The sequence below is a fragment of the Chelmon rostratus genome, chromosome 13 (assembly GCF_017976325.1).
Source record: "Chelmon rostratus isolate fCheRos1 chromosome 13, fCheRos1.pri, whole genome shotgun sequence".
NCBI classification, from domain to species: Eukaryota; Metazoa; Chordata; class Actinopteri; order Chaetodontiformes; family Chaetodontidae; genus Chelmon; species Chelmon rostratus.
Window position 1 is genome coordinate 25,412,120 of NC_055670.1, and position 24,179 is coordinate 25,436,298.

Consider the following 24,179-nt stretch of genomic DNA (forward strand, 5'->3'; position numbering starts at 1 on the left):
GAAACTCGGCTGTTAAAAAACAAAACAATATGAACATTTAATTACAAAATAAAGGGCTTCTTTGGTAAATACTCAAAATGGTATCTCAGTATTTTGTTGCATTACCATCTGTGTATCTAATATCGCTTATTTGTTCCTCACCGGAAGATGCAAGTACACGGACAAGAAGGCTTCCGAGCAACAAAGATGGCGCTGCCCATGTTGAGAGGTTGTTACAGGGTGCCATCAACATTTAGCTTTACTCGTATATTTTTAAGTGAAAGTATCATCCTGAATCGGTCCGGTAAAACGCGGCTACCTTCTCCATCACCAGCCGCGGTGGGAGCAGCGGTCCGCCCGTACAGCTCCGACCGCGGTAAACCACAACAGACCCAGAATGTGGTGGTCTTCGGCATCCCGAATCCATTCACCTGGTTACGCACCCGAATATACTATTTTCTGATTAGAGCTTACTTTGATAAAGAGTTCAACATTGAAGAGTTCACGGAGGGAGCGAAGCAGGTCTGTAAAAACCCGAAAACAGACGCTGATACAGTGTTAGCTAACTACAACTTGAGCTAAATCTCATCTGTCAATTCTGTTCTGCTGTTGAGGAAGTATTCAGATCCTGTAATGTTACTTTAGTAAAAGTACTAACGTTCTTTGCAGGAAAATGTAGTACTGTTATATGTTATATCGTTAGATTATTGCCACTCATGCATTCATGTAAAAGTAGAATTTTACTGTTGTAGTTGGTTGAGATGGGCCGTTGAACTGTTTTTGTATAGAACCGCAACTAATGATCATTTTGATTCTGAATTAATCTGCTGATTATTTTCTCCATTCGTCGTTTGAATGTTTATCTTGGAAAAAAACAGAAAATAGTGACAAATGTCGTCACAATGGCACAAAGTCCAAAGTGACACACACACAGTGTTTTTGTCCAGCAAACAGCTTAAACCTCAAAATTATTACAAATTAGTCTGAATTATTAAAAGGAAAAGTAGCAAATCCTCAAAATGACTTAAACAGTTATCATAGTTGCCAGTTAATTTTTAGTCAATCGACGAATCATCATATTTTCTAAGCTCTTGATGTGTTTTGTATATACAAATCTTAATTCATAAAGTAACTAGTAACTTCATCAATCAATTTTATTGTACTGGAGTAAAAAGTACAGTCTTTCCATCTGAAATGTGGTGGAGGAGAAGTAGAAAGTGGCATGAAAAGACTGAAGTAAAGCACAGATACCTCACATTTGTACTTACGTACAGTACTTACTTACATTCCACCTCTGGTTGTTGGGGATGTTCTATAACTCTTGCAGGCCTTCTCCCATGTTTCCAGACTGTTGTCACAGTGTCAGTTTGACGCTTTGGAAGGGCTCGTGGCTAAAGACGTGAGTATGGGAACCCACAAAGTCCAGACTTGTATTATCCAGTCTCTACTTAATTCACTATATAATCAAGCTGATCCCTAATTCCATACTGCAGACTTCAGGAATCAGGAATCAGGAATCATTTATTCTATACTTTAATACAAAATGCATACAGTAATCTTTCTGTGTACATTATTTTGCAGTTAATATACAATGAATCTACATCCAATGTGCAACAGCTAATAAAATGCTGCATATAGTTTAGTAATAGTAAACTGTATTAAGCCATTTCATCACTATCCACACTTTTTCTGTTCACTCTGCAGCTCTGAGTCTTGCCTTCGTTTCCTTTGTGCATTAGATTACAGGGACAATAGTGCTCATCATTAGGACCCAATCAGGCAGAGCGCAGTTTTTGCAGTGAGTGATGTCTTTTTCCAGTTGCTTTTTGTAGGCAGTAAGCGGTTTTGCAGGAGCAGTCTGAACGCCTTGAGCTGAAAAAAACCCAGAGCAGAAAAGCTCAGTGTCATTTGCGTTTCTTTTTCCACATTGTAGAGGTTGAATGAATTGAGAGAAAGAAAGCAGGGCAGAGAAGGAGAGGGAATCCTGTTTCCTAGTGTCCGGCTTTCTGTTTACACGGTTAGGCTAAGGAAAGGTGATTTAGTGCAACAATAAATAGGACGCACTGTATTGCTAAATTGTAGGCAGCACTGTGAGCCTTGTGTTTTGCAACCTGCAAAAGTCCCTGTTTGATCAGCCTTGAGGGATCAGACACACAGGATCAGTATAGGCACAGATACATTATTAAGCAGATCAGGTATTTATTTGTCATCAGAAAATGTTGTGCTTCCACATCAGTTGCATTCATTAAGTCATGGAGGGCCTGTTAATGGAACATACCAATAACTAAAAAGATTGATATTACAAACTGTATCTCTGCTAAACATGACATAACATCATCAAGACATCTTTTCTTCTATTAAGGATAAACTTGCAGTATTTTAAAGACCTTCTTGTATATAAGAGGTGTAACCTCTCTGCTCAAGTTAAACTTGATCTAACTTTCATCTCCTTTCAGTTGATTGAAAAGCTTGAAGAAAAGTGCAACTTGCTGCCATCAAGCCACAAGAAAGCCCTGTCTGCAGAATCTGATGAGATCATGTACACAAAACCAGAAGACGTTGGAATCTACTATGATGATGACGGTCAGTATGAAGCATTTAGCACAACAAATATGTAAAGTTTAACACTGGTGATATCTGCCTGTTCCATCTTCTTCCTCTGTGCCATAGAGCTCTATTATTGTGACTATTGTGTCTGTGAGCCACACTGTTGCTCTGGGTGACATGTTCCTTCGTTTCCGTGAACACACACACACACTGTAGTTTATTTTGACTCAATCCCACATGCACTGTCCTGCTGCTATAAATACTCACTGGAGCACCAAATCTGGATTAATCCACTGCTGAAAATACTCCCCAACAAACACACAGTTTGCTTCCATTTTATTAACCTTTGATAAGAATTGCAGTGCCAGGCTGTTGAGATGGAGTGACACAGACAGGGTGGAGAAGCTGGAAAGTATAAAGAGACAAACACATTGCTTATTTTGGTCTTTTTTATCTAATTTGTTGACAACAAAAATCCAGAACAAAGCCAGCCTTTCAGAGTAACACAATGTTTTGATGTCTGTGTTGGTTTTGTATCTTTAATATTAGTATACAAATTGCATTATTGTGAAACTTTATTATATAGAATGATATCACAAATCACAACTTTGCCTCAAAGAGGTTCACAGTCTATAGAAAATGCCACGCCCTGTATGCTTAGACCCTCAAATCAATCAGGAAAAACTCCCCGAAAAGTGTTTAATAAGGAAAAAATGAATGGATGTTGATTGTTTGTGCATTCTTTTTCCAGGCAGAAAGTTTGTCTGTATTCTGATGCGTTTCTGGTATCTGACGAGCGCACGTCTTCCTGACGACAGCATGGAGGGAATTCGTGTCTTCCAGGTGGCCATTGATGGAGAGAGAGGAGCAGAAACTAAGAGACTACTAACTGCAAATTATGAGTGAGTGTGCTTTTCTTCTCAGGAGTATAATGACTCGTGCATACAACATTTTGTGTTAAAATGTCTTTCTTTTTGGCTTTCTGACAGATTCCAGAGGGAGTTTACTAAGGGAGTGCCTCCAGAATGGACCATTACAAGGATAGAACACTCCAAGCTTTTGGATTAAGGTGCTTTTGATTTGGGCCAGTTGTGCCAATGGAGACTAGTCAAAGACACAATATTCTCCTCAGTATTTTCTGTGATTAAACTGAGTTTAGAAAAATGGCTCAAAATGATTCACAGAGAGAAAACAAGATGCATCTCCTCACTGGGAAGACAGAGGAACCAAGCACCAAGACAAACTTGAATTCATCTACTAGTCATAATAGAAAAGACACAAGCCAAACACGTGTTCTCATAGATCCTGCCCAGAACTGTCCGCAGGATGTCAGTGTCTATCAGGATTATTGTCATTGTCATCAGAATTTCACCAGGTTTGTGAACTCTTGCTCTGAAAGGTTTTGGACATTTAGGAATGTGGCCAGAATAATCAAATATTATTTTCAAATAATTTCTTGCATTATTTTAATGAATATGTAACACCATACAATATGCATATGGGTTTATTTCCACCTCATCTTTCTTTCTATTCTAAGATTCACTATGTCTGTATTCCCAAGTAGAGAACTCGTGTTTCTCTATGAAGGACTGTGTGGTATAAAGATGTTGCAATTCAATGTGCCAGCTTTGTTTCCACACAAAAAGTATAGTAAAAATATTTAACCTGTTGCAGACACGTGACCCTCAAGTACCTGCTATATATGTGCTGTAATTGTTTGCAAGGGTTAAGGCACTTTGATGCAGCTGCAGCACACCCATGATTGTTTTATTAAAGAACAGAAAAATCAAGAATGTGCCTTTAATTTCCTGTAGTATGTCTTCACTCAACATGTACTGTGTTCACATAAATAGATAAGATAAAACTTTATTGATCCCACTCCACGGAAATTTCGTTGTTGCAGACAGCACGAATGAAAAGGAGACATAGAAAATGAATAAATTGACAATAAAAAGATACAAAATAAAATCAATTCTATATATGTACATTATATACAAAAAGAGTATAAAAAAAAATAACATTGCCTTGTGCAGGATGGCTCAGTTTCCAAATGGAAATGAAACAGGTAAAAAATATATAGTAAAGTAAGAAATATATAATATTGCACAAGATAGTTGCACAGATGTAATGGATATTAGCCAATGTTAACGTAAATAATGGAGTAATTGTAGTATAATTTATTTCCTTCTATATACCTAGACACGATGAGTGCACAGACACAGACTTGCTTGCACAATTTAAAAATTATTTTTCTGTATTTGAAGCATGGATGGAATACCAGACCTTATTATCTTGATGTGTTATTATCTTATAACACATCTATGGTTTGAAGGATTAAAATTACAATATAATATCTGGGTGGGGGATCAAAGGCGTTTTAAAAACAGAGAAGCACAAATGAAGCTCACGTTTCACGAAGGAAAGCAGATTATACTTAGCAGAAGCAGCTAAACTTAGCAATTCTTAATATATTATGGTGTCACAAGCTGTCTGCCCTCCTATTGGTCCATTTGCTCGCGTTCCCTTCTCCCATTGGCCGGAAAACCTGCCAATCACCGCTGTTTGTATAGTAAGTGGTTCCTGTAGTGCGCTTCACCCGGTGAGTGTGACAACCTGTGTGGTGTCTTTCACGGCGAGGAGTTCACAGGATGAAAATTAAAAGGTGGAGATGAAGCACCTGTAATCTCTGAAAGCCAGAGTCGGAAGTGAACCATGAAATTCGCCACTGTGGCCTTTTACGGGTTGGCTCTGGGGCTTCTGGCGGTTGGCCTGCGAGAGTTGCTGACTGGCTTCGAGGAGAACAGATGCAGTATGACATACATGTTTGAATACCCAGAATATCGGGTGAGTAGTCTGGCTAATTATTACACTAGTCGACTCCTACAATATTCATAAATTAGCTACTAGCATACCGTGTTGGTTGCGTTGTTTACGTCGTAGGCTGAATACACTGTCATGCTCAGTAATTCCAAACACTAAATCTTGTCTAAACCTGAACAAACAGCATAAATCACCACCATCAATCGTCCTGCTAATGTTAGCTTGAGGGCTGCGTTGCTTCAAAACCGGGCTCATGTGTTTCTCCCTCTTAACAGACTCACCTGTCTGGTTGGGGGTGTGCAGATTAGATGAACGTTAGCCAATATTAGTCAGGTTATAAAACCATAAATCAGCTGCTGATGCTTGAAGCTTGTCGGCTAATCAGCTTTCGTAAGATACGGACGTGTGTTGCACAGATGCTACAAGTCAGGTGAAGACAGTTCATAATGTTAGCAATGCAATGTAGGTCGCCTTCCTCTGCTTTATGCTCACTAATGTGCTCATCTGGCCAGAAGTGGAGCACAGCTGGGGGCAGTACACTGTATGGGCATCCTGACTGCAGACAGCCTTTATGTTATATGGGAGGAAGAATAAAAAGAGCCCCATATATCTAAAAAAAAAAAAAAAAATCTAAGCTTTGTTTATGTTGCTAATGGATTCTTGAATCAGGGCTACAGAGCTTGTGGTGCATACAGGGCAGATGCCAAAGGAAATTATGCTGGAGGCATTTTCTTAAGAAGTAAAGTATTTAGAGCAGATTTAATAGATCAGTGTGACCAATCACAATGTGAAATCATAATAATCAATAGTTATCAATTTTCTGCTCTGCTTTTCTGTGAAAGGTCTGATCAGAGTAGGTCAACACTATTAGATCTGATTTTGTCGATATCAGCGCTACTACTGGAACATATTTTTGATTTCTGCATATATTTTTTTATTAATCTTTGGTGTAAAAATGGATACATAAAAATAAGTAATTTAAAGTACTCCAAGTTTGCATATTCAAAAGGTTTGTTTTGTTCAACCAAGACCCCAAACCCCCAAAATCACAATAGTAAAAACAGATTAAAGCAGTATACGAGTAAAGTTTTATCAGTTTTATTTTTAAAAAATGATTACATCAATCGTCAAAATTGTTTCAGATTCATTTTCTCCTAATGGACTAATCATATCTGCTCCAATCAATATCACCCAGCCCCAGATGTAGTCTTACACTTCTACAACACATGTGTAACTTCCTATAACGAAGCTCTGGAGTTATATTAAACTTTACCAGACATTTACCATCTCATTACTTCTCACATGACACCAGAATGAACTGAATGAAACCTGTTTTTTAGAACCATGCAGGTGACGTGGACATGTTATGTGGCAGCTGTAAATCGCCGTTCACCCTGCTGTGTGTATGTTTTATGGCATCTGTGACAAAAGGTTAATGAACTGTGTCTGTGTTGGTGCACGTTGGGCGGACAGCGTGTGGCTCTGCCTCGCCGCGTGGCCAGACTCTACCCAGCGTACGGGCTCTACCTCTACGGGGAGGGTCTGTACGCCCAGGAGACCCGATCACTCAAACTCACCGGTGCCCCTGTGCTCTTCCTGCCTGGAAATGCAGGCAGTTACAAACAAGGTAAGTACATGACCTTAATGGAGGACTGATAAAGATTGCTCAAAGGCAGGTTTCAGTATTAGTATTTAAAGGATAACTTTCGTTTTTTACAACCTGGACCTTATTTGTAGCATTAAATACGACCATTTACTCACCCAGACAACTTTGGTGGCATTTGGAGTCGTTCTGAAGAAATTAGCCCCAGAGGAGCGGCACATATATCCGTTTAATGCGAGTACTCGGGGCATCCATGCAGCCTCTATAAACGCATAATCTGCAGAAACTCGTTCATATTCCAATATTTAGTTATGATATGCTGGTGCTATTCCCCTCTGAGCCCGTGGTGGCATGTTATCAACATCCAGCGTCTCTAGACAACTACCCCTGACGTGGATGATGTCATTACCGAACACCGCGCGCTGCGAGCAGCCAGCCACAACACGGCTGACTCTGCGGCGGTCGGCTACGAATACACAATAACGAACCACAGCTGAGCCAAACTACAGCTAAACTGCCGACCGCCGGCTCAGAGGGGAATAGCACCAGCATATCATAACTAAATATTGGAATATGAACGAGTTTCGCCGCAGATTATGCGTTATATAGAGGCTGCGCACGGATGCCCCGAGTACTCGCATTATACGGATATACGCGCCGCTCCTCTGGGGCTAATTTCTTCAACAGACTCCAAATGCCACCAAAGTTGTCTGGGTGAGTAAATGGGCGTATTTAATGCTACAAATAAAGTCCAGGTTGTAAAAAAACGAAAGTTATCCTTTAAATCAGCCACCAGCAACGGGAGGAAGTTGTGTGTCTCAGCTCTGGAGGCATTCAGATGCACAAACAGGAGGAGGTGACTTCTTTTTCCAGAAGCGAATGTGCTGAGGATGTTTGAGGACATGAGTGTGGCTTTGTGCTTTTTGATGATTAGTCTTTACCAGTAATCAGCAAGAACTGATTGTCAAATCAAACTGTCAAACAGAACTGGCTTTTGCAACCATTTTCCAACAGTGTGTACAACAGTCATATTTGAACTTGTTAAAGGAAAGGGCTGGCGATAGTCTATATTTCTCTTATCGTCAGCAAATGCCATGAAAAGTTGAAAAACCTGATTCGTCAGATTGCTTGATGCACACAACCGTCTGGGAAGTCGTCCATGGAAACTGGAAAAGGGCAGGCACTTTTCAAAAAATACCTGGCAGGTGATTAGAAGCTGCCATTGTTTTGTAACAACCAGTCATGCTGTCGTCACACCTAAACCACGTCCACCGGTCGCTGCTGGTACTTCCTCAAACAACTGAGTCAGCCACAAACATTTAACTTGAAGCCTGAAGAGATGGATTCTCAAGATACGTGATATGCGATCTTGCGAGTCCAGCTGCCTCACAGCCAGATAGATCTTCTTCCTCTGTGCCGTCGAGCTCCATTGTTGTCCAAAAACTATTAAAAACACGTAAATGAGCCACACTGTTGCACTGGGTCACATGTCACTTCATTACCATGAACACACACGCTGCAGTTTATCTTGACTCAATCCCAAATACACAGTAAAGCTGCGGCTGTAAATACTCACTAAAGCACCACATTTGTGTTAATCCACAGCTGAAAATAGTCCCCAACAAATGCACAATACTCCTGATGAAGTGAAATGTGTCACAGTTCTCAGCTGTTTCAGGAAGTGACATAGCCTTTTTTAAAAATGAAATCATATTATGTCATAATTTTTAAAGCTACATGTCGTGTGCTTGGCTCTGAGAGGTAAAACATGGACTAATACATCGTTGGTTTTGGTCTTTTTATGATTTTTGTGTCTCTCATACCTGATATTTTCTCTAACTTATAACTCAGTTGCGCTCTCAGTCACACAAATCCTTCCTGAGACTATGCTGGCTGTTCTCACTATCAGTTGTGTGTAGGAGGAAAACGCCCACACTTTTATTCATGTGAATACAAACACATTTTGCAGTTACGCTGGTGTTTGTGACGATGGTCCATGTTCTCCCCTCCTTTACATTTCTTGTCCTACATTTAGCCTGTTCAAGCTGATGTATTTTTAACGCCAGCAGTTGTTTGATAAGCTTCCAAACTTCACAAGTTACAGCAGCTTGATGAAGCACTGGTGTCAAATGAGATCCGGTCGCTGCTGGTATGTTTCAGGGGTCTTCCATACAGGAAAATGGTACAGTCTGTAAATTTAATGAGCTTTTTTAGCAGTAAAGTGAGAGTTTTCTTTTCAGGTCGTGAAGAGCTGCCCTGAGGATCTGAAGAAGCTCAAGACGTGATGACTCTAATCAATAATTCAAAATATATGAAAATAATTTGCACACAAGAGCTGTGCATGAATTATTATTGCAGCATGTCAGTTAGCAGAGCAGCATTAAAGCTGAGCATATGGTGGTGATTAGGTTAGGACCACATGTATGATTTCACTCAACTTTTCACACTTCATGCCGTCTGCGAAAACACTCACTTCTTCTTCTCTTCGTGAAGCTCGCTCTCTGGGCTCTGTGGCCTTGAGGAAGGCTGAAAACATGGAGGGAGGTCTCCACTTCAACGTGTTCACCGTGGACTTCAATGAGGAGCTGGTGGCCCTTTACGGCGGCAGCTTGCTCAGGCAGACGCACTTCCTGCATGAGAGCATTAAGGCCATCCTGAGGCTCTACAAGGTCAGGCCTCAAATATCATCTACTCATCAGACAAGGGTTACTTACTCTATTAACGGATGTTGCTGGAGTACGGTTTCAGTGTGGGGGGGTGCATGTCAAACACAGTTCATCACCTTCTGCTTTTGATTAATCCTCCTGACTTGTGCATCTCTAAAGAAGTTGACAAGGCAAGGAGTGCAATCAACATTCACACTCAGTGTCCATTAAATATTCATATGTCTGTCAACCTGCAGGCGATAATTGTCAATTACAAACGCAGCTGCAGCCAGTTTGCATACGTGGTCCAGCAACCAGCTCTTAGATACCAGGTTTAAAAGCAACATGAGACAACCAGCAAAGCTCCAATGATGTCAAATAATTTGTGCACAAACTGCAGCTGCAACAGTCACAAAAAGCCTGCAAAGTAATTTAATTAAAGATCAAAAGGAGCAGAAATCATGACAGCTAATCTCTAATAATAGATGCAATTACGGAAGCTTTTCGTTTTTCTATTGCTGGAACCCAGCAAGTGAGTTCAGTCTGTTCTTCTCTGCCTGCCAGCACCTGAAGACCCCCCCACAGAGTGTGGTGCTTGTTGGTCACTCCATGGGAGGAGTGGTGGCCCGGGCGCTGTACACTCTGCCCCGCTTCAACACCAATCTGGTCAGCCTCATCATCACCCAGGCCTCCCCTCACCTGGCTCCAGTGCTGGCCCTGGACCCATACCTGCTGGGTGAGGACAGCTCTCACGCTGGTCTTTAATTGTACATTGACGTGAAATATGTGACACTTGAACCGACTCTGAACTTTCATCATGCAGCGTGCACGCAACCGTAATGCCGTCACACATTTTCAGACCGTCCCCCCACAAGAAACCTGAATTCGAAGTCAAACACAGGCTGTGTTATTCCTGAATGTAACGCTGACTTGTTTCTATATGCAAATATAAAAGGAACTTTTCGCGATCATAGCTGTAATAAAATATGTATGAATTCAGATGAATGTTTAATCTTTGCGTTGCTTTTACCCTCTTTACCCTTTTGTCCTGCTCTGTGCAGATTTCTACTCTGCGGTGAGACAGAAGTGGGTGAACCAGGCGAACAAGCTCAGGAACGTCACGGTTCTCTCTGTTGGGGGTGGTTACCGCGACTACCAGGTCCGCTCCGGCCTGACGTCCCTCCCTTGTCCCCCAGGAGACCCTAACAAGTTGTCACTGGTGGTAAGTATTGCTAATGTATTTAAATATTCCCATCGTAACTTTTAGAAAAATAACATAATAACCAGGTTTCTCTGGCTCCCCCTAGTGCTCGTAATGGCATTTGCAAGACTCAACCACACCTGAACGAAAACAACTGATCAGAACCAAAGAGTCTTTTTCCAGAACCGCTAACTGCACCTTTAAGTGAAACTTGACCCTGCTATTGAACCCTCACTCACTGTAGGAACATATCCAGTAACCCTGGAACATTTGTAAGAACGGGGGAACTTTACCTACAGTTCCACTTGAGGGGCTGGGTCCGGTTTGTTTCCGCCCCCCATGAAAGTATTTATTTGGCGTTGGTGCTTTGGCAGACAGAACTAAAAGCTCCTGGAACTATTTAAAATGACTCTGTAGATTGTTTGATCCTGCTCTTCACATTTGGTTTCAATGTCTTCTTGCTCTCGTCAAGGTAACTGCAGTTCCCAAGACCTGGGTGTCCACCGACCATCTGTCCATTGTTTGGTAAAAACATGGCGTCGTGCTTTATCCAGAGCTATATTTGAACGTTGTGCAGATGATAACATGCAGTGTGTTTGTGTTCAGGTGCAAAGAGCTTGTTCTTGCTACTGTCAGGGCGTTCTTCGACCTCATCAATCCTGAAACCAGACAGGTCAGAACAACAAACCTTAATACACGTTTTTTTAAATTATTCTCTTATCTCTTATCTATTAATCAGCAGTTTCCAAGTAAATCTGTGTGTTTTTATTAGTTCACAGAAAACCCAGAGGAGAAACTGTCTGTACTAAACCACCACTTCATCAGACATCCTGTCAGACTGTTGGGAGAAACTCAAGACTCCTCCATTTCCATCTCAGGTGAGGGAGAAACACTTTATCATGGAGAGGCTGCGATAAACAGAGAAGCTGTGCAGATCGACTCCGTCAGGCTGCTGTTTAGAGCACCATCCTGTCTGTGTACGTCTAGACACCGACTAGACATCAATTTTTCTCTTTGCTCAGATTTTCCTGAAGCATGGAGTGAAGTTAACACACTGCGTCTGGCTTACAGCACACCCAAGGTAGCTGCCGTTGTACCGGTGTAATAAATGAACTCCTCATCGTGTCACGTCTGTCTAGTCATTTGACGAATGATCAAAGAAAACACAAAGCGCTGATACCAGTTGTGTTCAGCGTTGCTCTCTGTCCGCAGGACGGGCAGGTCAAATACTTTCTGTTTGCCCTGTCGAGTCGCAGGAAAGCTTACACCCATTTCTACTGCAGGAGCAACAACCTGGTGAGTCTTCAGTGCTGTTGTGTTAATGCTGTCGTCGCTCTGAGCTACAACCTTTACAATCGCCAACCACATCTTTGAGTGACAGGGATTCTTATTGATGCATATATGATTGACTGCAGCTCAGTCATTATGATACAGTTCAAGGCAAAGTTCAAAGCAAATGATCAAATTAAAAGGTGATTCTGATTTACTGTTGTTGTCTAACAGGATATGACGAGCTGGGTGTACGGCTGCACGCACAAGAACGGTTCTTCATGGTAAGAGTCTCCTCCCTCATCACCTGTATCCTCAATCAGCTGAAAACGTGATGTCTTTTGTGGCTCTATTAGAAGATTTATATGTTTCTATCACTCTTCGTTCGTGCTTCCCAGTGTGCATGCGGAGGATCTGTCCATGGAAACGGAGCTTCTGCCGCCATACAAGGTAAATATCCTCTGAAGAGACGGCGTCCGGTCCAGTCCGAGCTGCTGCTGGTTGCTCATAACTGTCTGTTTTCCTCCTCAGGTCCTGATTCTGAGACTCAGTGACTTGTCTTCAGTTACTCATCTGGTTGTTTCAGCCTCCAACCTCAACGGCAAACAGGTGCATGAAACAAAAGGAGAACTTACTCCTCACGTATGATGAGATGCTTCTCGCCTCCTCTTTCTGTCTTTCTGTGTTCTGTCTCTGTCTCGCCCTTCATACAGTTATCGTGAACAGGGAATTAGCTGTATACAGTAAAACTGCTTTTTTTACCAGGTTGTAAACATATTTATTTCTGCTGTAAAGTTAGATATTTAAATATGGGGGTCTATGGGGACCGACTCACTGTTGGAGCCAGCCTCAAGTGGCCGTTTCAGGAACTGCAGTTTTCGGCACTTGACATTGGCTTCACTTTTTAGCCCCAGAAGTTTCTGTTTGCTCTGCACAGGTGTACTTTGAGCTAAATGCTAACTTCAGCATGCTAACATGCTTGCAATGACAATGCTAGCATGCTAATGTTTCACAGGTGACGTATACATTACTCCTTCTTAATACTTGTTATTTGCAAAGTACTGCTGAGGATGATGGGATGTCATTAGTTTTACATGTGTTTGGTCACAAACGGATGATGATGATGATGATGATGATGATAATAGACAAAGGACCCAAGGAAAAGGTTATGCTTTCTTTTAATTATCTCTAATGTAATTGTATTCAGATTACATGATGACGTTTGTCTGGTCCACAGTTCACAGTGGAGTGCGAGTGGCAGAGACAAGAATCTCAGACTCTGTCTGTCCCAGTGCCACATGTCCTGTCCTCCGGTGAGTTGTCTGACTGTTAACGCTGATTCTCGAAAAGCTACGACAGAAACAACACATTCCTTTTCAGTAACTGTTGGTTTTCCAGGCTTCACTGTCAGCGACGTTATAGTCAACTCCTCTGGACTTCTTCACACCATCGAGCTGCAGCACTTTCACCAGGTAGCCTTCATTACTTCATCAGGGTCTTGGTGGACTCAGCAACTCTGCTCCTGCTGTGTCGCTAACTTCTGAACACTTCTGTGTCTTTAGGTTTATCAGGCTTTCAGAATTAGTGTTGCAAGCCAGTGTAAAGTGCATAAAGGTAAGTTTGTCCTGTGATACAAAGGCAGGCACATGTGCACATGTTAACACGTAATGATAATCATTGTGTTGTCTGCAGACAGACTGCCCAGTGTGTACAGAATAAATGTGCCGTGGTTTCGGGAGGACTCTCTAACCACAGTCAGGTGAGTTACGTCAGTGTTTGACTCCAGGCTTCCTTTCCTGGCAGACGTATTCACTGTTTCTGTCATCTGTCTGCCAGTGTGCCATCAGTGACGGAGATCTCAGGGATGCTCCATACAAGTCGTCCAGACAACACCTCAGGTGTCCTCCTTCAGCTGCACACTGCCCCCAACTGCCAATATAAGGTACTACTCCTCAGCTGCTGGAAGGAACTACAACCTCAGACTTCCTGCACATCCGTCCACCCAGTTCTTCTAAACAAACATGCTTTTTATCATCAGTAAGGAGGTTAAATGTGACGAGAAGTAAATGATGTCTTCTGGTTTTAACCTCAGGTGTCAGTAAGGACTTCACTACCCAGAGTGCTGGGACAGGTAAGACTTTCTTATCGTTTTGTTTGTTTTTTGGGAAACATCCCTTTTAAAGGACAGTAGTGAGTAGAATATTGTGCAGAGTGTCGTTTTTTTCTCCTCTTTTTTGTTCATATTGGTTAAATGAAAACAGTCCTGAACATCTTGAAACGTATTATTCCCCATAAACAATGATTCAAACAAGAGAAATCTGATCTGCTCTCTCGTATCTGACAGATACTGAGGTTCTGTGGTCCCTTGGTGCCGGTGTACACAGCTGTAACCCTCCTCCTGGCCTGTGGGGGGCAGCTGTGCTCTATCCTGAAGTCAAGGCGACCTGCAGACATGAGCCAGGTGGTGGGCAAAGGCCTGCAGCCTCATAAAGTCAATGTGCCCGTTTATATTCTGCACAGCTTGCTTAGGTAGGCTTTGGAAGTGTAATCTTTAAGTGTTGATGTTCATTCTTGACCTTGGAAACAGTTTGACAGAAATAAGTTGAACTCAGGCTCCACCCACTGGACTTTTTAGAGCTTCTAATTGCATCTCGCAACCTTTTGACTTTAATTTAAATGTTGTTTGGGATATTTAATGAAAATGCCAGAATATTTTCTTTAACCACGTGATTTTTTCATGCTTATTCTTGGGGGTGCACGATAGTTATCGTGTTTTTGGTTTTGTTTGTGGTATTGATGTCATGATGTTAGGTATATGTGTGTGTTATCGGTTATTGGTATCGGCCTTTAGGAGCTGAAAGTTATCGGTATCGGTTTTGAAAAACAGTTATCGTGCATCCCTACTGATTCTCTTTTTCCTCCCTCCCCTTAGTTGTAGCTGGTTTCAAGAGGTCTGGTCAGTTCTTTGCCTCCCCCTGATGGACACCCTCCCCCCAACCACCCCCGATGCAACATTTCATGAAGGCGTGGTACCAGTTGAAGGGTGGCCTCACCTCCTGTCCCCTCTGCTTTACATCTTCGGGGCAGCTGTTGCATACTGGGGCAGCGCACTCTTCCGTCTCTTTATGGCACTCGTCTCGCTGATATTGGCTCCACTGCACAGGTAAGTCCAGGTTTGTGATTTGAAGCTGTGACAGAATGGCGCTCTGTATGTTAGCGTGTCCTCTCTGTAGAAGTCATGTTTCAGTTTTCTGACTGTTCAATCTGATTTTCTGTTTTATAAGCAGACCGTCTGTCTCCAGAGACTGTGGCACCTTGCGGCCGCGAACGCAGCTCCTCATCACTCTGGGTCTGACTGTTGTGGGTGCGACGTCTTGCGGGGGGCTGGCAATCTTTGCCGCCTTCCTGCTCCACCTGTACAGGGTGAGTTTTGCGACATGTTAATTCAGATGGAGCCCTTTCATAACTTCATAATTAACACATACACACATCTGTGTCTGTTTTTCCACTGCACGTTCAGGTACTGAGGCTACAGATGACCGAAAGATCTTTGAGTCACATGTTGAATCTGGTAAGATTCTCAGTTTGATCGTATTGAACTTGCTAGTAGTGTGAACGCAGAATCTTTTACCAAGTTTTCCACCATCTTTCCAGGCACCCCGGAAGCACAAAGAAACTGAGAACGGCACCGTAGACGCTGAATGCTTCAGCAAGTCTAAAGAATGTAACGGCGCCCCCTTGCTGTCTGAGTGTGTTCTGCAGGAGGTGAGGGATGACTTACAGCTCCACCTCTGCCTGTCGGCGCTCTTCACGCTTCCCGTCATCCTCATCGCACCCTCGTTCATCCACTGGATCCGCAACCTGAGGTACTGTTTCAAAATGAGAGCATGTGAGCGACAAAGCAGGATGCTAACCACCACCCCATGTTAAAGAATGCTAATTAGTGTCGTGTATCCGTTAAGACAAATGCTAATTCCGACATGAACAAAAACAGAACGGCCACAGCGACAGTTAAGTACCTGATTTGTCAAGACCAATTATGCAAATTGAGTTGAATTTTCCAATTAGACTACCTGAGGTGCTTCTGTTCCTCCAGGCTGCAGCTGTAGTCCCAGACAGGTGAGAGCGCACGCTGTGATTACCCACAGTGCACTGCAGCAGCAGCAGAGAGACGACAGCCTTGATCATGTCTAGTTGTTGTGTGTTGGTTTGAGGTTTTAACATGTGTGGTTTTTTTTGTGACTTTTAATTTCTTTTTATGTTATCTTTGACAAAATAAACAGAGCAGTTATAACTGAAGGACACGAGCTGTGTCTTTGAACAAGTCGCACAGCGCAGGACATTTAAATATCAGCCTCCATTTTTGCACAGTACTTAATGCATTAAGAGACATTTTCATTGTCAAACAAAACGTATTAACGTCTTCCAGCATTCTACATATCCAGATACAAGTTGGCAGAAGTTTATGTAAAGAGCTCCATTAATGCATCTCAAACTTTTTATACATACAGCTGTTGAATCTTTACAAGCTCCAGTGGTGCTCTGTCTCACCTTGACTTGAACAGAGCTGAAAACAGGACTTTCCTAATATTCCTCAGTATAATCATATTGCTAAGATTACCTTCCAGTAATAAATCAGCGTGATATTCATCACAGTGGCGCGGCGGCGAACGCCGTGAACAGGATAAGAAATGTCTTTGTTCAACCTGCGCTGTGATCCTCTGCAGGTATTCCACCCAGCTGGATCCTGACCCTTGTTGGCCACACATTGTGCCTGTAATTACTGTGTACATGCTGCTCATTAACTGCAACACTTTAAAACTCAGCAGCAGGTAAGAGCACGCCATCGCTAACGCACGCGTCACCCATTAGATCTGCCGCAACATTCTGCTCCAGCTGTTCCTCCATCTCTTTCAGCAAACTTCTGCCTCTGACATCCTGCCTTCCTCTCCCGTTGGCCGTCGCCATGGTGACCTTCTCTCCGCTCCACCTCTACAGAGTCACCTACTTCCTGCTGGCGGCACTCGTCCCCCTGGCCTTGTGTTGCCTGCTCTGACGGTATCTGGCTGGTTTCAGTCCACATCTCTACCGTAAAAAGCCTTTCTCTGAAGTACAGTTCTACTCACTGATGCTGGTTGAGGCCGATTGGTCCTGGGAAGACTTAGTCTGTCCAGCTGCCATGGAGCAGAGCCATAGACATACATAGCTTGGGGAACTGTCTGCTCAATGTTGGCGCTAAAAGCTCCGCGGCAATTACGCTATGATTTAAAATGAGAGGATGTGATGGCCTTGGAACATTTAGTGCAAATATGGCTCCGAAGGATTGACCTGAAACCAAGTTTGCCTTACTCTGTATATCTATAGCTCTGCCTTCAGGGAGCAAGAACTCCACAACCAGTGAAGCTACTTTTACTAGAAATCCACAACAGGGTGTTACTTTTGTTTCTCTTCTTTCTAGTGTCCTCAGTGCGGTCACTGTGCTGTGAACTCCTACACTGCCTACTGCTTAGCCATGACGTCTAGTTGTTTGCTGTCTTTACCTGTTACCTGTAAGACGCTGCCGCTGTCTTACGCTCAACTAACTCGAATGGAAGCTGTCTCTGTCTGTCTGTGGTGTGTGTCTGTCTGTCCTTCCGCGGCTGTTCATGCGCTCATGCTTGGCGGACGTGTTGCTGAGGAAGGAGGAGCAGTGTTGAGTGTGAGCTCTTGAGATCTGCAGGATATAGTTATTATTTGTTACTACAGGACCCCGAGTAACTGTTACGAACAGCATGCTGGGTACAGCTTGCTCCCCGTCGCTCGCAACACCAGCCCTCAGGAAGCTTGAGAACGTCACGTGATGCACACGGCTCGAAAAAGCATAAGCTTGCGTTGTGACGGAAGTGGCTGCAACACAGCAGATATTTATTTTTTGAGCATCACGCCGCCCGTGAAATGATCACTCGGATCAGAATTTGATCAGTTCGGGCCGATAACGTTTGGAAAGTCAAGAAGAGCCACACGATTAAATCACTTTATCCACATGACAGTCAGCTGAGGGCTGAATCCCAGGTGGAGCCCCGCCTCCATCGCTGTATCCAGCTCTAATCCTTTTACTCTCCTTTTGTTCCCTGAAATAGTCTGAACCCAAAGAGCTAGCTGTTAGCAATGACAGCAGCCTGCTGATTATCTCACGCTCTTCTTTTGAACACTTAAAACTCTAAAGTGATCACGTTCACGTTCTCTCTTATTCACGCTTTGATACAGAACAACGACAGATGCAGCGAGACGAAGGTTTGCACTGTTTGGAATCTGTCTCGTATTATTCAGAAGAAGAAAATTATGATCTAGTCCATGTCCATTTGGAGGTGGGACATAAATCTGTGGCTTGTTTAGTCCATTTTGTTGTTCCTGCGTCGCCGTGTGAGAATAACCTTTCATTCATTTACGCAGACGACGGCGACTGTTACATGCGAGTTTGATCCGGTGACCTCGGCGTCAGAAGCGCCTTAATGTGCAGGTGTTGACCGGTTAAATGCGGTTACAGCAGACGTTAACGAGGTGATTGTGGGATAAATATGCTCAACAGACAGATCAATGCTCATCGAGTTGTCACAGACTAAAACTACAGACTAAACTCGGTCGCTGGTGGTTTGAAGCTTCAGAAGCTTTGACTGCAAAGTTTAGATTTATGTCCAGTGAAGCATTATGGGATGTCTGTTAAGTATTGCCGCTGATACACATATACAGTGTGACTCCATCGCACTGCTGCAGGACCGGAGCGAGTAAGAGAAAAGTATTTCATGGTTAGCTGCTGTTTATTAAAGCACGGCTAGTTATCCCAACAACACGTGTACAGTGAATATTTCCGAACAAGGAGCTCAACACCTTTTGTCTTACTTTTGTCTTTGTTTATTTTAAATACCTCGTGTCAGCCACACATGGAGACGTTCATCTGGCCTCGTCAATGTTTCGTCTTAATATGTGAGAACACTCGGATTTCTTGTGGTTTCAACCTTTTTCAGAGCAGCTTGAAACTCGAGGCTGGAGTTGTTCTGTGTTTTTCTTCCTGTCAACAAAACGCCAACAGTTAAACTGCTCACAAATATAAAAAAATAAGGCTCAATAATTTCCTTAAACAGCTGCTGGAACCAGTGTTACTCAAACGGGAGTAAATAGGGCGTTAATTGGAGACTATTTTAAGAGGCAGATTAATCCACATCTGGTGCTCTAGTGAGTTTTTGTGATAGCAGGGACTGTGTGTGTGTGTGTGTGTGTGCGCGTGTGTGTGTGCGGATCTGAGTCAAAATAAACTACAGTGTGTGTGTGTTCATGTTAATGAAGGAACATGTCAGCCGAGCAACACAGTGACTCATCGATGTGTTTTTAATGGTTTTTGATGGAGCTCTCTGTCAGGCTGAGACACACACACACACACACACACACACAGAGCACATGTTAGCATGTTAGCAGGAAACATTCACTGTTGGTTTTGGTCTGTTGACAGTAAGAAATGCAGAATATGACCAGACTTCATCCTGTAATGCAAAGTGTTGGAATATTGAAGTGGAAGGAACAGGATTTCTGCGACCACGTTTGCTTCAAAGCGTCACTTTAAATGTCGTGATAAACTGTTTCCTGTGTGTTTGAGTGTGTGATGTGTTGTTTCGACGTGCGGGCTCAACATTTTGCAGCTTTTTGACTTCATCTTTTTGTTGCCAATTATTTTTTTAACTGTTATAGTCACATGGATGCTGTTAGAGCTTCACGATGAAGTTTTATGAATCCACGTAATGAAGAAAAGATCAACCAGTGAGTAGTGATCTACAGTATCTGTGTGTTACCTGACGGGTCATGTACCACAGCTGTACCAGACTTCCATTTAAAACGTGTCTGTTTTTGCCTTTAATGTCTTTAAAGTTGTGTCCTGCTGCTTCGTCTTGCACCCTCCTGCTGTTGCTCACACCCGTCGCGTCAGTGAAGCAGCTGCTGTGCCTTCCTGCTTCCTCGCGTGTGCAGAGATTCATCTGTTTCACACCTGCCTGTCAGTTTAAAACCATTCAGTCCTCAGCAGCAGCAGCAGCAGCGTCTCGGCTCAATGATAAAAGCCCAGTGAATGTGTCCAAGTGTACTTCACCCGCTCAGTATTCCTCTGACACGGTGGTTTGATTTTAGATTTGTGCGACTTTATAATAACTGGATACTAAAGATGAGTTCGTTAGGGACCAATCGCTCTTTGAAGCAAACACACAATCACACAAAGTGAACACACTCTGCAAAGACACCGCTGTCGTGCCCAACGTGAATGTACCTGCGCTGAATGTGTCCACGTGTGTCAGTTTCTATAGTTACCGGTGGTGTAAGTGGTCAGCTTTTCTGTTGCGTTTGTCGGTTCGGTGCAGTTTTAGCGCTTTGAGATGCACATGTCTGCCTCGTCGTGAATTGGTGGCGCTCACTACTTTGTAGAACAAACTAGAAGAGATGAGAGTTACGTTTTCTATGAATATAAGTGTGATTTATATCGGTGTTCACTGTGATCATGTCGTAGTTCCAGATGTGCACACGAGGGTTTTCGACGCTTTGATTTTCTCGGACGAGACGATGGTTGGATCATTTAAAATGAGGCGCAGGGAAGCAAATTCTTCATCTCGTGAACACTCGATCTTGAATGCTGCCATTTTTCAAACCGGTTGAACAGACTGTGGAGCTGTTGCTCTCTCGTTGTAGTGCAGCTTTGAAAAATGTCTCCGTCTGCCATCCACAGTTTTCACTTATTTTATATCCGGTAGTTCTTTACAAGTAAACGCATTCTTTCTCCACTTTAACGTTATTGTCTGGAATTCTCTCTGTTAAAACGCTTCTGGTTGTGTGTAAGATTAAGTTGAGTCAACATGTGGAATTAGTGGAAATGGAATAAAGTGTAAGTTGGTAAAATAGCATCATTTTAAAGAAGAAGAGCCGTCTGTAACTTAAAGATCCCCTCCAGACGTGTTTAAGATGCATATAAAACACTGTATTTGACTAATAATGTGTTTCTGATACGAGTTTTCCACAAAAAAAATTCTACTCCTTCTCCCCTTATTAAAAAAAATCTATGATAATGCAAATGTGTAACATTTCAAAAACTTCACATGAGATGTTTCGTACTTTACTGACAAGCCCAGTCTGAGTGTTCGTGCATTGGAGGCTTAATAAGTCGAGCATCAAAACAGGATCGGCTTCAAAAGTATTTGTGATGTCACTAACATGCTCTTAGCCCCGCCTCTTAAAATCACATTTCCAGTTAACGCAGAGAAAATGGACTCTTTCAGCAGGTGAAGGTGCATCATTCTCAGCTGAGGGGGGGACTTTAAACTGATGATCTCAGATGCAAAAGATTTTAAACTCAAGTGTTTGTCATGGCGACTTTGCTTTGTGTCAAAAATGAGTCGGACCGTGAAGTGTTACCGTGACGGTTTTCTAACATCCTGAATGTCATTGAAGCGATTCTCTCATAGTCGGTGATCCCTCAGGCTGTTTTCTGGTATCTTATTTGATCATTTTATCACTCAAATGTACATTCACTAACGCAGCAGACTGGATGATCGGAAAAATGAAATATTCTACGGACTTTTTAACTTTCAAATTAAAGCACAGCAACAGAAATGTGTCATGTGTCAAACGCTGTGCAGCTGCCCAAAGCTGAAGCTGCTTTTATGAATAATCAACCAACTAAACAAAGAGTAGGTTCAGAGTTGATCCGTCAAACCAAACTCCTTTATCAAATCCAGCGTTTTAACAGATGACATTTTTGCGCTGCGTAATGTGCTTCTGCTGCAGGTTTGACTCGGCACGTGCATCTTACATGAAGGTAAACTGCAGTAAAATACCGCAGTGATACATCCTTCACAGAAATGACTCAAAATGAAAACCAACATTGGCCTCTATGACACAAAACAAAGCTTGTCATTGCTGAAAAGTTAGTGTCGGTAGTGTTGCTCCAGCTGTTTGTGTTCATTATGAGTTTCCTTCCCTGTAATGAAAAATGTCATTTAATCTGATCTTTTTCCTTTTTTTTTTTTTTTTTTTTGGCAGTGTGGAGATAAACATGTTATTAAATGTTACAACTGTCTTTAAGTGCTTTAAAGTCTGGTAAACCTTTCAGTTTCCTTCATTCTGCTTCTGCCTAGAGTGACTTTAAAACCTGTAACCTCCTGCTAGCTGGTCCCTGTTGTGCAGAACTAGTTAGTCCTCTTGTTAATAAAGTGTACCGGGCAGTTCGGTGGAAGAGGGCACTTTCTTTTATTTACATTTCCTGGTGAGGCTCTAGTGTGGAATAGTATTTTCTCCTCAGGTTTAAGCGTTATTGTGTCAAAATGGATTGCTTTGATGTTTTTATATTTCTCACATTTTTATCTAATGTCATTGTAAATGGGCAAACTGTGCAATTTTTGGCACCATTGTTGTTGCAATAAAACAAAGAAAAAATGAATGTATAGTTGTTTTTGTAATTATTATTGAAGTGTTATGAGGATGATAGGAATACGCCTAAAGGCCCAGGTCTGACGAGGATAAAAGAGGTGCAAGTTTTCCCGCCCTAACAGGAGAACGTGGAAGATGTTAATCAAACACTGCACATGCCACTAGAGGTCTAATTTGGCACAGGAAGTGGAAACACCTGTGAAGTGCAGCACAGGTGTGAGGAGCTTTAATTAATCATGAAGTATTTTTTGTTAATTCCAACATGCATTAAGTATTATCACATGAGTTTAAAGTTCAGGTACTGCTGATCTCACTGAAAACAATCAGGACCAGACAGATGCTGAAGCTCACTGAACCAAACGTCCTCTCAGAGATCTGAAACTGACCACTAACTGCAACATTTTGTATGTAGGACAGCATTAATCATACCAAACCAGGCCTAAAGGGAAGTGAACACTGGTTTTATGTTCAACAGGTGGCCAGACAGAAACCTCCAAAGGAACGACATCGTTTCTCTTTTCTTGTTCTGCTGTCCTTCTGTCTCCTGGTGGTCAAAAAATGGTCCCTGCAGCTTTAAATGGTCACTAAATGCTGGTTGAAGGGGCTTCTAGGAGTTTAAATAAAGCTATTTAGCTCATAATTTGCGTAATTGAAATTAGATAACGTGAGGGCAGCTGCAAGCCTTCCACCACTGCCTCCACCCAACTATCTAGTCCACTTTGAAGCAGCACTTACTGCAGCTACAGCTGCACCTCTGCCGAGCGGCCAGCGGGGGGCGGTGTTTCCCTGCCGACACCTGACAGTCTGCGACAGCGCAAAGCCTGATGCATGTGGACTCTTTCCTCATGTTTGCTTAATGTGTTTATGCAGATGCAGCGTTTCACCGTGGTGGGCAGTGCTGAACGGGAATCCCCGGGGCCCTAATTTGGCACAATTGGCGGAAGGCTAACAGGCCTTAATTGAAGACTGCTGTCATTAATGCCATATGTTGTCTACAGGTATATTTACAGGTACAGACTTCCCACTGTTCAGGTGAGTTTGGGTAAAAGTAGAAATACCACAACTCTCTGCATTCAAAACTGCAGTAGCTGAAGTATTATCAGCAGAGTAGTCATTATGCAGATTGGACCCAGTCTGAGTGACATATATTAATTTTAAATCATTGCATTATTAGAATTGATGCATCAGTGCAGAAGCGACATTTTAACTATTGAATACTGTTGAATATTCAAATCATTTAAATGTAATCCATCTGAAATGCAGTAGATGAGAAGTCTAAAGCAGAGTGATTGTTCCACAGGTTGACTCTCTCTTTCTCCCTCTTTCTCTTTCTCTCTCTTTCTGTGTGTGTGTGTGTGTCCCTCTTTCTCCCCCCCCTCTCTCTCTCTTTTTTTCTCTCTCTCTCTCTCTCTCTCTCTCTCCCTCCCTCTCTCTCTCGTGTCTTCAGTCACCGCCCACTCTCTTTTCCCACATTAATATGCAGTGTGTATATATGTTATCAACAGCAAAAACTACATCTCAGGCACCACAGTCCTCTGAGCAAATCCCTCCGCGCCCCCCAGCAAGGAGAGTCACTCCACTGCAAATCACCAAACATTACGCCATCCTCCGGCAGGCTACGGTTCCGTCTTTTTCCGGGCTGGCAGCGGTTTCATGCTCTGCCCAGTCAGATTTT

The 24,179-nt window shown here is 42.7% G+C and overlaps 2 protein-coding genes across 3 annotated transcripts; both read left to right on the plus strand.

Moving 5' to 3' along the window:
* Positions 1 to 182: 182 nt before the first annotated feature.
* On the plus strand, positions 183 to 3,635 carry maip1 (matrix AAA peptidase interacting protein 1). The gene is made up of 5 exons (XM_041951198.1): positions 183 to 501; positions 1,307 to 1,378; positions 2,436 to 2,562; positions 3,278 to 3,428; positions 3,516 to 3,635. Exons 1-5 carry the CDS (start codon positions 187 to 189, stop codon positions 3,592 to 3,594), a joined length of 744 nt encoding a protein of 247 aa, XP_041807132.1. The 5' UTR covers positions 183 to 186; the 3' UTR covers positions 3,595 to 3,635.
* Positions 3,636 to 5,151: 1,516 nt separating this feature from the next.
* pgap1 (post-GPI attachment to proteins inositol deacylase 1) lies at positions 5,152 to 22,498 on the plus strand. Of its 2 annotated transcripts, none has more exons than XM_041950824.1 (26): positions 5,152 to 5,370; positions 6,820 to 6,973; positions 9,443 to 9,618; positions 10,159 to 10,330; positions 10,656 to 10,816; positions 11,268 to 11,320; positions 11,402 to 11,468; positions 11,568 to 11,673; positions 11,818 to 11,876; positions 12,008 to 12,091; positions 12,299 to 12,348; positions 12,463 to 12,514; positions 12,596 to 12,673; positions 13,302 to 13,377; positions 13,463 to 13,536; positions 13,627 to 13,678; positions 13,757 to 13,823; positions 13,901 to 14,006; positions 14,157 to 14,195; positions 14,409 to 14,593; positions 14,997 to 15,227; positions 15,349 to 15,487; positions 15,585 to 15,635; positions 15,719 to 15,930; positions 16,792 to 16,896; positions 16,982 to 22,498. In XM_041950824.1, the coding sequence occupies exons 1-26, from the start codon at positions 5,239 to 5,241 to the stop codon at positions 17,118 to 17,120; spliced, it is 2,820 nt and encodes a 939-aa protein (XP_041806758.1). In that variant the 5' UTR covers positions 5,152 to 5,238; the 3' UTR covers positions 17,121 to 22,498. The 2 variants fall into 2 exon arrangements, with proteins under 2 accessions (XP_041806758.1, XP_041806759.1); XM_041950825.1 differs by having other exon boundaries at positions 15,352 to 15,487.
* Positions 22,499 to 24,179: the final 1,681 nt, after the last annotated feature.